This window comes from Saccoglossus kowalevskii, chromosome 19 (assembly GCF_978046115.1).
Source record: "Saccoglossus kowalevskii chromosome 19, keSacKowa6.1, whole genome shotgun sequence".
NCBI lineage: Eukaryota > Metazoa > Hemichordata > Enteropneusta > Harrimaniidae > Saccoglossus > Saccoglossus kowalevskii.
The window spans coordinates 26,329,265-26,346,060 of record NC_140659.1 but is presented as its reverse complement, the minus strand read 5'-3'; the positions used below and the strand labels follow the sequence as shown (position 1 = coordinate 26,346,060).

Genomic DNA, 16,796 nt, shown 5'->3' with positions numbered 1-16,796 from the left:
TTTGCAAAGCAAGATTTTTTTTAAATCATGTAAATCTAGGTTTAATATTTTCTCAGATTTGTTGCAAACTTGTTAGGAGTGTAACCTTTATACAACATCACTGAGAAATCCTGTAAACAAATTTATTGGTGTCATCCATCTTTAATAATCATAACATAATGTGTATAATGTGCTCTTCATAAATTGGAAATCTGAAATTCTTGATTTCTTGATTGGATATAAGAAAGTTGTATATTTTCACATGTTTACTTATAGAATGGTGCTCTTCGACTTGTTGATAGAAAGAAACATATCTTCAAACTTGCTCAGGTAAGATATTTAACATGGCTTTATTTTTTTCATTTAGACTAATTGCTTTACCAGCATGCTGAATCAGGATATGCGACCTTTAGTGTCATACAAAGTTTTAGAATGTACGACCTTTAGGGTCGTACAAAATTCCAGGATGTGTGACCTTTAGGGGGTCGTACACAATTCCAGGATGTGTGACCTTTAGGGGGTCGTACAAAATTCCAGGATGTGTGACCTTTAGGGGGTCGTACAAAATTCCAGGATGTGTGACCTTTAGGGGTCATACTGAGTTCCAGGATGTGTGACCTTTAGGGGGTCGTACAAAATTCCAGGATGTGTGACCTTTAGGGGTCATACTGAGTTCCAGGATGTGTGACCTTTAGGGGTCGTACAAAATTCCAGGATGTGTGACCTTTAGGGGGTCGTACACAATTCCAGGATGTGTGACCTTTAGGGGGTCGTACAAAATTCCAGGATGTGTGACCTTTAGGGGGTCGTACAAAATTCCAGGATGTGTGACCTTTAGGGGTCATACTGAGTTCCAGGATGTGTGACCTTTAGGGGGTCGTACAAAATTCCAGGATGTGTGACCTTTAGGGGTCATACTGAGTTCCAGGATGTGTGACCTTTAGGGGTTGTACAAAATTCCAGGATGTGTGACCTTTAGGGGTCATACTGAGTTCCAGGATGTGTGACCTTTAGGGGGTCGTACAAAATTCCAGGATGTGTGACCTTTAGGGGTCATACTGAGTTCCAGGATGTGTGACCTTTAGGGGTCGTACAAAATTCCAGGATGCGTGACCTTTAGGGGTCATACTAAATTCCAGGATGTGTGACCTTCATGGGTCATACTGAGTTCCAGGATGTGTGACCTTTAGGGGTCATACTAAATTCCAGGATGTGTGACCTTCATGGGTCATACTGAGTTCCAGGATGTGTGACCTTTAGGGGTCATACTGAGTTCCAGGATGTGTGACCTTTAAGGGGTCATACAAAATTCCAGGATGTGTGACCTTTAAGGGGTCATACAAAATTCCAGGATGTGTGACCTTTAGGGGTCATACAAAATTCCAGGATATACGACCTAAACTAAATAAGTTATTCGTGATATAGAATAGTGACTAATGATCAAGATATTATTCGATAGATTGAGTCATTTCTGCTGTGTTTTAGGGCGAATACTTGGCACCAGAGAAAATTGAGTCTATCTACATAAGGAGTCCATTTGTACTTCAAGTATTTGTACATGGTGACAGTTTTAAAGTAAGTATGTTTGAAGGCACTCCCAGCAACATCATCAGTATTCCCCGAGCCATATTTTTGCTAAATTTTCTTGGACACTGATAAATATAGCTTTTATTTCGTTGATGTAAGAATGTTGTTTTGTGGTGCACACTATACATGCAATATTCAAATTATTGTTTAAGTAACTTGGGGAAGAAGCTTTGAGTGTCACAGTCATCGTGCAGCAGGTGTTCCATGTAAAATAGATATTGTATGTGGTGTGTGGGACCCATATTGAACAGAACACAGCATGGTGATTCTCTGTTCAACTGCGAGATCTCACGAGTTGCATGAAAGACACCTACCGGTACTGAACGTCTGCCACAAAAAGCGAACGATTTGATTTTGAACTTGAATTTCTTTATTTTGTAGCTTACATCGAAAGGCCAATCTTTGACAGGGGAATATTGCATTTGAGTACCCTTACTTCATCAAAATTGATCATTGTCAAATGTGTACAGCACATTATTAAGCATGGAAATATCCCCCGAAATACTTTTGCGTTTTTGTTTGTCCTGTTTTTACGTTCAATTTCACACATATTGCATGATCTCGCAGTGAACGGAAAATGGTTTATTGGTACATTGTCTTCTCTTTAAATTTGATCCAGAATTTAGATATTCCCAAGCTGAATATTAGAAATGTTGGTAGCTATGTTCATAGAATGTTTTCAGATGTAAAGAGTTGTCAGCAATTTATTGCTTTTGAAGCATTAGTGAAAACGTGCAATATTAAATCCAGCTGATTCATCATAGTTTGATTTGGATTTCATTTAAAGAATTATGCTGTTGCTGTCATTGTACCTGATCCAGATGAACTTTCAAAATGGGCAAAAAGTAATGAAATATCAGGAACGCTACAGGAACTCTGTAAAAATAAGGTTGGTATTCTAGCAATAAAATAAATGGCGCCCTTTTCACTCTCTTGAGGGAGAAATGTTTTTAATATATCAGAAAGATACATGTATATTTGGTTTACTAGAATCTCCTTTCCAGTTATTTGTTTCAATTGATTTTAAGTATATCAAACCAGTATTTGACACAGGGTAGGTAACTTTTCAGCAGCACTGCCAAAAAGTTACAAGCACTACATTAAAGATTGTTTTCATTACCGTACTTCCCCAGTCATAAGCCTAGGGCATCAACATGTAAAATCGAGAAAAGTACTAAGGGGTGGTAATTTGCAAAAGTAGATAGTGATCGAAAGGTCTGAGTAATTTCAATGTCTGTTTGGTCATCACTTCCATGTTGATCTAAGAACTTGATATCCGAGTTAAATGCCCCATTGTTGAAACCTTTTTTTAATACACAAGTTGAAGTCAGAGTGTTTTCATTTAAGTAGTAGTCTTCCATAATTTAGTTTAAGCACTCACTCAATCAAAAAGTTTGCTGAATTGTTTTCTCCTGATTTCAGGATGTCAAGAAAGCTATTTTAGAAGATATACAATCTAGAGGCAAAGAATATGGGTTAAAATCATTTGAGCAGGTAAGAAGATTATTCATTTTGAAAACAATAGAATTCAATGAAAACAAGATAATTCATCCATCCATAAAACGTCATACAAACATGCCTTATTTGGAAAATAAAAACATTTGAACAAGTAAAAAAGAACTATGAGCTATTTCTATTTATCATACATCTTGCAGTTGAACATTTGAATTCATTCATCCATGAAACAACATACAGATGTGTACAACTGTGTTATGTCACTACATCATGATTATAAGCAAGAAAAGATGTATTATAATGAGGTTACCATCAGAATGCCTCTCAGGCATGGTTATTTTTGTCCACAGTGCAGTGTGCCTCACTGCCTCTGTCTCTGCCACAGAGGGTGGTGAACCAAATATACAATTTTTCATTTCAATATATCTAACTCTAATATCAGTTGAAACTGTTCATAGATGAATTTGTATGATGTTTTCATACCATAGATACCATTGTGCAATTCCTACAAACAGTTTCAACTGATATTAGAGTTGGATATATTGAAATGAAAAATTTTGTATATTCCTTACATAACAGTAGTAATAATATTTATTATTATACATCTGTCACGGTAACGCCATAAGTTACAGCGTGCCATAATTTTGCGGTATTTTACGGGGTATTTTTATACTACCATATTTGGAAATGCGAATTCCAAATCTGGAATGATCACGCGCGTAAGCGTCCTCTAATAATAAAAACAAACATGGATGCCACCAGGATTTGACCGGACTCCATACAAAGAAGTTCGCTGATTCTGTTCTAAACTTTTTGGATTTCGGCATTCCCATGATGTATCCTTGGTAGGAAAAGATGTATAATAATAAGGTCATTACGAAGATACCTCAAAGTATGCACTCAGACAGTACGCTGTCGCATCGAGCTCCACTGCGCGTCGGTCGATACTGCCACTGTACTGTCTTCGTGCATACTTTGAGATATCTTCGTAATAACCTTATTATTATAGACACTGTGACTATTAAAAACATCATGATTTTCTGCTGTTTTGATTGGAGTACAAAATGAAATTGTCATTCCCTATTGTATAAATAATATGTAGTCACAGTTCTCCTTACAATTTCTTTTTTTTCACCAGGCCAAAGATATACATGTGGTACCTGACCAATTTACAGTAGAAAATGGTTTGTTGACACCAACCTCTAAATCAAAACGACCAGCATTGAAGAAATATTTTATGACTGAATTGGAAGCACTGTATAAGGAATAATATGATTTTCTAATATTTTAAAGTGGATTTAAATTTTTATATTCAGATTTATCATGAAGAACTATTAATTATTTGAAATCCGTTGTCAAAATATACAGAAGTAACAATAAATACCAGATCCATTTTTTGAACAAATGTTAATGAAGATCTGTAGGCAATGGGAAATTGTGTGCATTTGAACCAATTTTTTTGTTCAAAGAATTATAGAAATTTATTGAAAAATATATGCAAATTACTGTACCAACTTTTAGTTAGAAAAGATAGCATTCAAATAGAGAAGCAGACAACAAACGTGATTTTTGGTTTACATGCAATACTATTCGAGATGGGCTTCTAATGGAGCAAATTTGATTGTATACATTACATGTTTTTCAAGGAAAATAACAAATTTGAACTTTCCACAATTGGATGGCTTCCTTAATTTAAACCAAACATACATTGTGTTGTTCAAAATCATCTTGCTATTTAGCAAATATCTTTGAACTTGACACGTATAATCAACTACAAATGAATATAATGGTGATCCATGACATAATAATCATTTCACTTTTGTTTTTAATCCATTTCATGTTGTCTGGAAGTTTAAATTTGTGCACAGTTCCTCATCTATCCTGAAATGTATGCCCTATCTGAGAGTCTGCTACCACAGCCAAGGAATGATAAATTGAAAATGCAAAATTGATCGTTTTGGAGATGAACCAATAAAAAATAACATGAACATACAATTTACAGCACATTTGATACATGTGTGTGTAACCACCGGCCACATTTCTTCACCTATCATCTACTTTACATGTAGCTAAGTCAGTAGAGTAACCATGACTATGGTTCTTCTATTTTCGATATTAAGATGCACTGCACCTTGATATCCAGTTTTAGGGCCCCCATCCAATGACATACTGAACAATATTGTCCCACACATGTGTGGGTGTCTTGCGTTTACCAAGTTTCAATGATATCTCAAGACCCACCTAAAATTGGGTTTATTTGTTCTACAGTTGATTGGAACTTGATAGATATCGCGTTTGCTATAATATAATATTCCATTATTATATCATGGATCATTAAAAACTTTCGACCATTACGTATATGAACACACACAAATACAGTGTTCATTTTGTGACAATATCCGACAATTTTCAGCTTCTTTGATTCTTTTGGCAAAGGATGGATTAATATGATAAATTAATGGATAAATTATGTAATTAGCTCATTTGCATATTATGTAAAGAGCTCATTTGCATACTGTAAATGCTTAATTATATACCGGTTTTTAATTTCACTGTTTTCGTTAATAAGTAAAATTCACTAAATTAAATCTACATCTCTTTGTTTCTTTGTCAAATAAACTTAAATTTGAACTTAAAAATCAGTTAAATTGCTCAAAACATCAAAATAGTGAGAATAAATGCCAGTGACAATAAATGGTTTTACAGTATTCATTTTATGGGTCATTCAACATTATCAAAACAATACTTACCATTGTATCTGAAAATTGTCTATGCAATGTTACATCAATACAATAGATAATTTTAAATACCAGTACATGTACTAATACAAGTATGGGAGTACTTTCTCATTCGTTAGATTAACCTTGTTATGTCTTTCTTGCAAATCATAGTACCTTGAATACAGACACATATACATGCGACTTTTGAACACTTTTACTGTATCACACATTGCATCATGGGAAGAAAATAGATACAGAAAACTTTTGGGTGAAACTAAAAACAGTTTGTAACTAGAAAGCACTCTTAGCGTGTAAACCTCCGCCACAGCTGCAAAGTACTTACAATGATCCTATTAGGCAGTGAAGAATTCTTCCAAAAATCCTTGTGTCCATGACTAGATCTCCCAAAATTTGATTGATTTCTTTTTGTCACAAGGGCAGCTTCTCCTAAAAACTTCATAAAATTTTTTTTATAACTTTTTGAGTCATCAAGAAATGAAGAATCCCTCAAAAATTGTCAAAGGTGGAAGTATCTAATAATGAGGTCGCAAAACAGAAAGTTTCTGATCAATTTGTTTTTGCAAAAATTGATGCATTTTGCCCTCAAACTAGCAATATAAAAGCAAGTTTTATAAAAGTAATTATAAAATAAGCTAGAAGTGCATTTTAATGCAATTGCAAATACTTATTTTTTTTGTTTTCAGTACACAGTATATTCTGATTATCTATGTATAACTGAGAAACCAAATGTAATGGTATAATAAATACATTTTTGATAAATGTCTTGTTTTTTGATTTGTTTTGTTCATTCAAAAATTTCAGTTTTCCTGAAAAATGTTGCTGGATGTAAGCTGCCCTCTTGTGAGCAGAAAGGAGAGTACTGTAAAATCTGTATTAGAAGCTGCAGTGGTACAATGCAACAGAGGGAATGTGGCTATCTACACATACACAAAATGGTGGATTTTTGGTTCTCAATTATTCAACAACAACAACAACAAATATGTTTGGCTTCTAATACAGATTTTATGGTACTGATATTCTATTTTTTTTTAACAAAAAAAGTTTGGATTAAAAATCGTTTTTACCATGTTCATGTTTGAGGTGGGCCATTAGAAATGTGATTTTTTTTATGAAAAACAGGACAAAAAATAGAAAGATCTGTTTCTGATGTGCATCAGTTTAAAATGGGCTGTGCACTTGAATGAAAACTGTGCATTGAGAACTTGAGAACAAACAAAAAAATATTAAATATCATTTGTTTTAGCCCAATTTTCAGATGGCTGTAGAGAATCTGTACCAAGAAATAAGTAAAATAAATTGGCCTTTATACTTATGATTTTTTTATTTCAATTGTAGGCCTATAGAGGGCTTCCTTGAAGTGAACTTAGATTAAGGGACAGGTCCTTTGAAATTAGGGGGGCTGAGACAAAAGTTTTTTTCCAACAGATGTGCAGGCACAACTTGAAGCTGAGCAGGTTGATAAGATGAAGTAGCATATATCTGAAATTGAATTTTAGCACATCTGGAATTACGAGTAAAACAAATCTGGGCTAAGTGATGTGGCTTTGTCCCTTCTCCTATTACATATTATTGTTGCTATGGAAACAAACATTTCTATGTTTTCCACTACAAAAATTCATGACATCACTTCTTTCACAGCCCTCCAAAAAATAAACGTCTTCTCAGGAATTGATATGAGTTTTTTTTTTTTTATTTAACGATGGCATAAAATTGGGCCTTTATTTTCATAATTCATGAAAATTGAATTTTTCTTTTTCCTATTTCAAAAAATACTGACACACCACTTAAAAAAGTGACAATCACATCATATTCACAATTGCTGCTTGTGATGGCCAGGAACCTGAGTATATTTTGTTATGGACCAAGTTTTCTATTCAAAAGAACTGAAAATATTATAAACCAATGCCTATATAATAGAATATTTCGAGCTTCCGTTTAGAAAGTACACATACCTATTGATTTAGCATGCAAATATTAAAAAATCATAACAAATTTATACAAAATTGTTGACTTAATGAAGTTTGAAAATGCTAGTATTGAGTTTAGAAAAAAATAAAGTTGTGACAGCTCATGGAGCTCCATGGACAGCTTAAACAAAACTTCTTCAAATCTTCAAAATATGAACATTTCGAGCCTGGGGGACTGTGAATGTGATGCAAGAATACGGGAGGTTCGCTTCCGCCAGAAGAAAATGGGGTGACTCACGAAACGCAGATAACATACAAGAGACCGGATTTCAAAGTTGTGACAGTGTTGGTTATTTTGGGTGATGAGCTCATCAACTTGAAGTTTACTTGAGTTCGAGTACCCCACCGTTACTGCATGACCACAACATGTGGACAAATCACTTAGTATCTGCAGACAGCTTGATAATAATAAACAAGTCTGGAACACTCCATTTCTTTCGATGTAACTTGTTTAACAAAGTAGAAGATGCGCTACAATAGCCGTGCTGAAAACTCAAATTTGAAATTAATAATATATACTAATTTTAGGTAGTATATCTGTTCTGTTAAGACAGGAATTTCTATATTATACAAATAAACAAAATGATTTTGAATATATTTCCATAGCTCCTCTAGATTAAAATGGAATGACCCATCAGCTGACCCCTCTTCAGAATACATTACGCAAATCAGTCATACTGTTGAGAAAATGGCGGACAGCGCGAGTGAGAGCGATACGGACTCGACAAAATTAACATCTCCAGGCCAACTGGAGCAGCTTCGTAGCCGAGTTGCTTCGCTAGAACAGCAAAATAGGGTGTTAAAGATAGAAGTGGAAACGTATAAGCTAAAATGCAAGGCATTACAAGAAGATAACCGAGAATTAAGGATGGTTAGCGTGTCCATTGTAAGTAAACCAATATCCTTGTTTTTCAAAAAATCTTCTTGGGCCCTACAACGTGTTTGCCAAACAAACAGCTGTTTTTTGTGTTTAAAATATCTTTTACAGGTGTTTTCATTATTTATAAACATATAATCAGTAAATTTGGTACTCCGTTTTTGTCACGAGCATTCTATAAATCAGTGAGTTTAATATTTGTTTTATAATTGCTGGCGAAAATAAATTTTGGTTATGAAATTAAAGTCGTTTATGTGCTGACGTAAACTGAATTGTGAATAATTTCTGTCCTGTCTTGGTATTACGTAATCACATATTGTCTTAATTTATTTGTATGTGAAAATGACGTGCCAGTAATTAATGAAATGCAAAAAATTTGCAAATCGTTTGTGTTTTTCCCCCACAGCCGATGACCTTTTCGCCTGCGGTTACGACCATTCGCTTTCATTCATTATGCGACACGATAAATAAAGAAAGCAATTTTGCTTGTTTTAATATATGGAACTAAAAAATAGTTCATTCTCTTCGGTTTGTGTTACAGTTCATCTAATAGTTTGTCTACTTTAAAACATGTCAAAACTTTTTCTACGGGACGCTTCTACACAATATAAAAAAGGTTTTAAAAAGTTTTAAATTGTCAGTACAGAAATTGAAAAGCGAAAGCCTGAAGGGGGAGGGGCTGTAAACTTTAATAGGTGCCCTTTATTGTATTTGACATGGAAACAGAACGTAAAGAAAGCAAATCAATATGTTTACATAATTTTGCTATTCACACTCCATTGGGTGTTGTTGGAGACATAGTAGTGCTGCCTGTAGTGTCTACGCCCAGGTGTCTATGTTACAGCATAATAATATTTAGTATTTGAAACCATAGCCCTACATTTGTTGTAGTGGGGTGAATCACATGTACATTGTGGGTGAGCTAAAATAGGAAATGAAAAACAAAATTACCATCTACATTATTTAAAATGTGTGGCTTTTAGAATGTTATAGAATTTAATATTTGTAGGTGGAAAACTCACAAACTACTTGTCCTTGCCTTGAAAATGTGATATAAATATAATATTATTCATGTTCACAATGAGAATGCATGTATCAATTGCATACACCATATGTGCTAGGTGATATGTACTGCTGATCCAAGAGGGCATCTGAAATTGAGGCACATAACATCTAAAAATGTCTGTTTGTCTGACTTTAATGCCGACTTTTTAACAGAGCTTTTACAAAATAACCAGTATAAGCTTATAATACAGCTTATATGGTGCACGATGTAACTTGATCTTTTTTTTTTTTTATTTACTTTACATGCAGTGGTCATATTTTGAAACTTGGCACCCAGTATGTCTAAAATGCATTTTTTCTTTATTTTATTTTCACATGTATACTCAAACTAGATATATTTTAAATAAATTTAATTTGTTCAGTGTATATAGATAAATTGCTAGTCAGCAACTCTGATAATCTTGAAATAAACACTGACTGTTTGTGTCGTCACACATTTGGTTCATTCTCCATAACAACTTCACCAGATAATCTATTTACATTTGTTTTGACAGACTGAGTACTGAGTAGGTAAATATCATCTGTTGAAAATTGTTATTGTAATTTTCATACCAAGGGTAATATAATACATTGAATAGTTTATTAATACTCTATCCACCATTTGAAACTGAAATGCCGATCATTGAATCGAAAAAACTGAACATAATTATTGCTATACCCATCATCATGAAAAGAATCATACATTTTTTTGTTTTCGTTTTGAAATTGTTGGATCAAACAACTTTACAAACCGATCACAGCTTCTAGTTTTAATTTGGATAATATAATTTCTTGAAAAAAGGCGTTCACAAAGACAGTGCAATGAACCTACTGTTTACATCATTATACTGGAAATAACACTCCTTCCTGTGAAATAATAGGTGATTCTCCGTTCAACTGTGAGATCTCGCGAGATGCATGAAAGACTCACGTTGAACGTCTGCCGCAAAAATCGTACGATTTGATTTTGAACTCACATCGATCGGCCGATCTTCGACAGAGGAATATTGCTTTCGAAATACCCTCAAATTGTCTATCATCAAATGTATACAGCACATTATTAGGCATGGAAATGCCCCCCCCCCCCCAATATTTCACGTTTGTCGAATCCCACACGATTTTTGACGCCACTACGACGCTATGACCTTTGTTTGTCCTGTTTTTACGTTCGATTTAACGCATAGCGCATGATTCTCACAGTGAACGGAAAATGGTCTATTGTTTACAATCACCAATTAATTGTGAGTTCAAAGATGACATGTCATAAAGTTAATAGTTACTGGTACATCACTTGTCAGCAAATTAGTTGATGTGGTAGTTGAATGCAGATATGAAAAAGATTTGTATGAGCAGTGTTCTTCATAGGGAATTAATGAGGCAGTGTATCCCTCTTTGTGTACTTCTCTTTAATTTGTCTGCCGCCCTTCTTGATTACTCACTCAATACAAGTAGAAAGGAAGTGAACAAATGCTTGACAGGACAACATTTATAAACACGTGTAGTGAAACCCTGAACAAGGACGCAGCGCCCTCATGCCATGGCCATGCGCCCCTTTACCCTGGGGAGCAGATCCTCTGGCAACCATAAAATTCTGATTGACCAGAGATCACATGTGGCCACAGTCTTCAACTGTGACCCGATAGTAATTTTGGCCCTAAGGAAGCCATAGAATGTTCCATTTTAACTTGGAATTATCAAAAGCTCCACACCCTGGTAGGGAGAACCCTATCTCCCCCACTTAGTGGCGCCGCTGAATTGCAGTGCTCCCTCTTGCAGTTTTTTTCTAGAAAAACCCCTGGAACAAGTGATGATCCTATGCTCTCTGTCATTAGTAAATTAAATTTTTTTATCACAATTTACTAAATATCTCAATATGAATATGGGAAATATTTATTAATTTATGTTCTCAATTACCGCATTAACTAATACTCAACAAAATCTAGAGAACATACAGGATGATAACAAAATTATTGCAATTGAATTGAAAATGCAACTTATTTTAATTTTTCATAGTTTCTCAGGAAATATACCATAATATCAAAATCAGATATTTTTTCATAGTAACGTTTACTGAATTAAGAAACTCATGAAAATAAAAGGAAACAGTTAACAGGAAGTATCCAAAAGCTTGTACAGTTACAAATGTTATAAAATTAAAAAATTCCTGACAGCAAATTATTGATCAGCTACCCTGATTACAAAATGTATGATATAAAACCTTGGAAAACAATATACATGTAGTTAGTGTGTTAATGTTAAGGAAGTTGTCTAGTCTGAATGCTTCCAATCACTCTGGCTGAGATAAAGTGACATTGAGTAATTATACAATGCAGGGAGGTAGGTTATGAAGGTCTATCATCTTACACCTGTGGTGTTTACAAACTAATCATGGTACATATCTTCCTGGTGTCACTACATGTTATCAGATTTACCATATAGCACACTCAGCTGGCTTACACATGACAACAAACTAAATGCGATTATATTACCGATATTTACTATATGGAAAGTGTACTATCGGTATGTTCTTCGTGTAATTAAGTGTTTGTATGCAAGGGATTTTTCCACACAAAAATGATGAATTGTGTTTAATTGTGGTTCGCCTAATGTTGCCAAACAGATCATTTGGCTGTGAAAGATTGGTATTTTTTGTTGATTTGTAGGAATCTGAAAAACGCCTTTCTTAACTTGTCTCTTATTTAGTATACAAGTTGACTCCCCCTCCATATAGTAAATATCGCATTTATTTTATTATCGGTTGTATGCCAGCTGACTGTACCATCATGGCATTAACCCTTAAGACGCGATGTACGAGAATACTCGTAATAGCGCGTCTGAATCCCACAGCGAAGTACGAGAATAATCGTAAACGACCCTCTGAGAAATTGCGTTGTTTTGAATGACGTATATGTGGAGTACATCATCAATAAAGCCGAAAAACGTATGAAATAAACTTTGACCTGTGTATATGTGTGTGTTATTCTTGCCTCAACCGGGGATTCCCCGCCTAATATGCAAATTGCATGTACAAATTCCATAGCTCGACCGCTAACTTTGAATGTTTGACTAGCAACGCAATCAAAATGGCGACGCCAAATTTGCATTTCAATGACCCTGAAATACAAGCTGTATGGGACGAAATATTTGCAGATTCTGATTCTGAATACGAATTTGAAGGTTTTACTGCGGAAGAGATCGATTTTGGTGATATTCCGAATGATGATACCGAGTGGGAGATTCAAAATTCTGGAGTGGAAGTTGCCGACGATACTCGTCTTGGTTGGTCATCGAAAGCAAGTGGCGACGACATTTTGGTACCGCCGTTCACCGGTGTTCCGGGACTCAATGTTCAATTGCCGGAAAACGCAACCGCATTAGATTTTGTCAAGTTATTTCTTAAAGATGAGGACATTATCTGCATTGTTGAGCAGACAAATGCTTACGCAAATGGTCATCTTGCACGCAACGATGAAAACTTGGAACCGCACTCCGGAAGTGGAAGAATGTAAACATAGACGAGATGAAGATTTTTCTTGCCATGACAATCGCTATGTCGATGCTCCATAAGAACGATCTTGATGATTATTGGAGCCTAAATCCGATAATTTCGACGCCTTTTTATCGTAGCATGATGCCAAGGGATAGATTCCAGCTCATTTTAAAATTTCTGCACTTCAGTGATAATGCTGCCTACGTCGTTCGCGGTGAAGCCGGATATGACCCTCTTTTCAAAATCCGACCTCTGTATGACACCATAACACGCCGTTTGTCGGAAGTTTATACGTGTGAGCAGTGTATCAGTCTTGATGAAGGAATGGTGCCATGGAGAGGGAATATTCACTTCAGGCAGTACATTCCAAGTAAACCAGATCGTTTTGGTTTGAAATCATACATGGTGTCAGAATCATCAAGTGGGTACACTTCTGTTTTTGATATATATACTGGGAAAAATTACACCCCTAACCCCGATACAATAGAAAGTGAAAATGAAGGCCATACTTTCAATGTAGTAATGGGGCTGATGAGAAAAGGTAGTTTGCTGAACAAGGGATACAAACTGTACACGGACAATTACTACACCAGTCCTACGCTTATTGACCATCTAAAAGCTGAAGATACAATGTTAGTTGGTACAGCTAGAATGAATAGAAAAGAAATGCCTGCAGCCCTGAAATTGCCATTGCGACAAGGTGAAGTCATTTATCGTCAGAGAAATGGAGTCTTGGCGATGAAATGGAAAGACAAGCGTGATGTCACTATGTTGTCATCAGTACACATGCCAATTTGGAAATTTGTTGGCCTATCCAGGGGATCCGGAGAACCAATTGTGAAGCCTTTGTGTGTTGTTGATTACAACAAAAATATGGGAGGTGTGGATCTTTCAGACCAGATGATCAGATCGTACACAATGCATCGCCGACGTTCAAAGTGGTATATCAAGCTTTTTTTCCACATGATAGCTCTTCTTGTCACTAATGCCTACATCCTTCACAGGAAGTTCAGTGCCAAGAAGCTAACTCACGCTAAATTTCGTTTATCCATTGTTCATGAGCTTGTTTCTAGTGCAACCACTGCACCCATCCCAGCACCGAAAGGGCGAAGATCAGTTGGTCAGCCACTAAGACGACTCGAAGAACGCCACTTCCCCTCACCCATCCCTGCTTTCCCTGGTAGTAAAAAACAAAACCCAACTCGCCAGTGTGTAGTTCACAGAGCCTACTACAAAAAGCATCAAGATGGCAAGCGTCCACAAGAGAGTCGCGTGTGGTGCCGCAAGTGTGAAGTCGCCTTATGTACATACCCATGCTTTGAGATTTATCACAGCAGACGTCACTTTGATGCAGTTGATCCAACAGATTTCCATTTTGATACCTAATTCGTTACTCACTTAGTATTGTGTGCATCTGTGGTCTGAATTGTTATTGAATAATTTCTATTTGGAAATTTTGTCTTGACTTACCTGCAATTCTCTAATTTTCACTACTGCATGCTGAAGCTCATTAGCTTGTTTATTATATATACACATATTTGAAAACACAAGCAACTACTACAAATAAATTGATCTAGTTGCAATTGTAAATAAATAATTATCCATGAATGCTTTTCATAGCTTTCGTAAACAAAATGGAGATTTTCCCCCTAAATTGCGATGTATTAAATGCTTGCAGCTCTTGCATTCAAATGTGTTTTTCATCAAACAGCTGTTGTTGGTGCTAATGGGTATGCTAATGATATGCAAATTTATTTATTACAATGCAATTTTTGTTATCAAAATATCACATTCTTCATATAATATATTTACAGTTCTGTTCAATATTTTATATATTTTACTTCCATGAGTTTTTTTTCGTGGACATTTACATCATTTCTGTCTTAATTTTTTTTTACCAAAAACAATCATTATTACATCAAAATAAAGTCCCAAATTTGTGTAAATTACATCAATAAGGAGTGGCAACTGTTTGATGATCACAAACTGCAAATCCAAGTGTTGGTTATTTTATTCACTATAACGACTTATTTAGGTAGTCTTTTTTATAAAATGTCATTCATTTGTGCTAAATGATATGCAAATGATATGCTAATTTGTGTATATATGGTCCGAATTTTTTTTTCTAAATGCATACTTTCAGAATATCAACAAATTCCTCAGATAAATGATAGCCATCTGACTTATAAATATTAAATAATAGAAGAATAATATTTTTATTTAAATTTTACTAAAACTGTTGTTTTTATACCCAAATGTATACCACAAAATCTATAAGTGGTCATAACAATACAATATTATGAAAGATTGTTTTTTCTAGATATGTTTACATATCACATTATTGACTTTTGCATGGCAAATAAAAAAGTTACGATTATTGAATCCACAGTGACTGTCTGTCTTATTTTTTTTGAAAAGAATGCAGTGGGGGGAACGTTATGGTCAGATAAATTGAAGCATGTTAAGGGTTAATAATGTTGAAATTCACTGTGTTATTTTGTCCCAGTAACCTGGCAAACTATTAGCTTAATCAGGTGGAAACAATATTTATTATTAAAAGTTCAACTCCTGCAAATTTATTTTATAAACCTGTTGTCATTTCCTTTTTGCTCGATCTTTATTAAATACAGGGAAAATTTTACAAGGGAAATGTCTGTCCTTGTTGTAAAACTTGTTAGAAATAAATGCACAGAATGAAGACAGCTGATCATGTGAACAAGGTATTGGTATTATGCTCCCAAACATCTGATAGTAGATAGTGCAGTTATCCAATATGCTATTATCCATATGTGGAGTAAATTGGCTTCGAGCCAAAAATATTGACTTTGCCCACCTAAAGTTGGCCAGTATTTTTCCCCAACAAAATTAATTGAGAGTGCTAAAACTTTTTCCTGTTACAGTGATAATCATTGAGGAACCTGAATAATAATTTATTAGGATTACCTTCATTCATTCTAAGTTTTTAGACATATTCATGGTACCAGGCCACAATAACATCGTAATTTATTTGTTATTCAATAACTAAAATCTCAGTGGGCAAGGTTGTAATAGTTACACTATGTTGTTGACTATTAGAATTTTTAAGGTATTTTTTTTTTTTTTAAAGGATTCTGGGGGGAAAAACTCCTAGTTCAACACGACATTGTAAGTACATGAATGAAAACAATTATTAGCACTGCTTTTCTGTTGTCTCCCCTCCCAGATTATGTACCGGTAATAAATATGGTAGAAAAGTGTTAACAAAGGTAATAATTAATAATTTTTAGTTATTATGTAATGTTATATTAAGACCCATGAAATTGTGATGTAATATTTATGGCTTAGTACAGATTTCATTGTGTCCACAATTTTTCTGTTAGTTACAGCTTGGGTCCTCTCCCCCATTGCCAAATAAACTGTTTTGTAATTTACTAATGTCATAAGTTACAGTTAATAACATTTTCTTTTAGATTTATTCGTCGTTAATGATGGCGTACACTAAGGCCAAATTTCACCAAGTACTGGTATTACTTTGTTGTGAAATTATTATTGAATTTGACTATTTGTGCTTTATAGCATACATGTACATGTATACAGATGACAACTTGACAAACAATCTAGAGAAAGATATTAATATCATACAAGACTTGCGCGAATATTTTCGTTACAATTATTGA

General features: G+C 34.7%; 2 protein-coding genes across 2 annotated transcripts in view; both read left to right on the top strand.

Moving 5' to 3' along the window:
- Nucleotides 1-4,695, top strand: part of LOC102808341 (long-chain-fatty-acid--CoA ligase 5-like) — a 32,800-nt gene extending 28,105 nt beyond the window's left edge. The window contains exons 18-22 of the mRNA XM_078009812.2: nucleotides 256-309; nucleotides 1,465-1,554; nucleotides 2,354-2,455; nucleotides 2,989-3,060; nucleotides 4,160-4,695. Of these exons, the coding sequence (XP_077865938.1) occupies nucleotides 256-309; nucleotides 1,465-1,554; nucleotides 2,354-2,455; nucleotides 2,989-3,060; nucleotides 4,160-4,291 (450 nt within the window). The 3' untranslated portion in view covers nucleotides 4,292-4,695. The remainder of the gene's footprint in view (nucleotides 1-255; nucleotides 310-1,464; nucleotides 1,555-2,353; nucleotides 2,456-2,988; nucleotides 3,061-4,159) is intronic.
- A 3,677-nt stretch (nucleotides 4,696-8,372) lies between these two features.
- LOC100376320 (coiled-coil domain-containing protein 6-like) overlaps nucleotides 8,373-16,796 on the top strand; it is a 39,949-nt gene continuing 31,525 nt past the window's right edge. Inside the window, exon 1 of the mRNA XM_002735348.4 lies at nucleotides 8,373-8,615. Within this exon, the coding sequence (XP_002735394.1) occupies nucleotides 8,418-8,615 (198 nt within the window). The 5' untranslated portion in view covers nucleotides 8,373-8,417. The remainder of the gene's footprint in view (nucleotides 8,616-16,796) is intronic.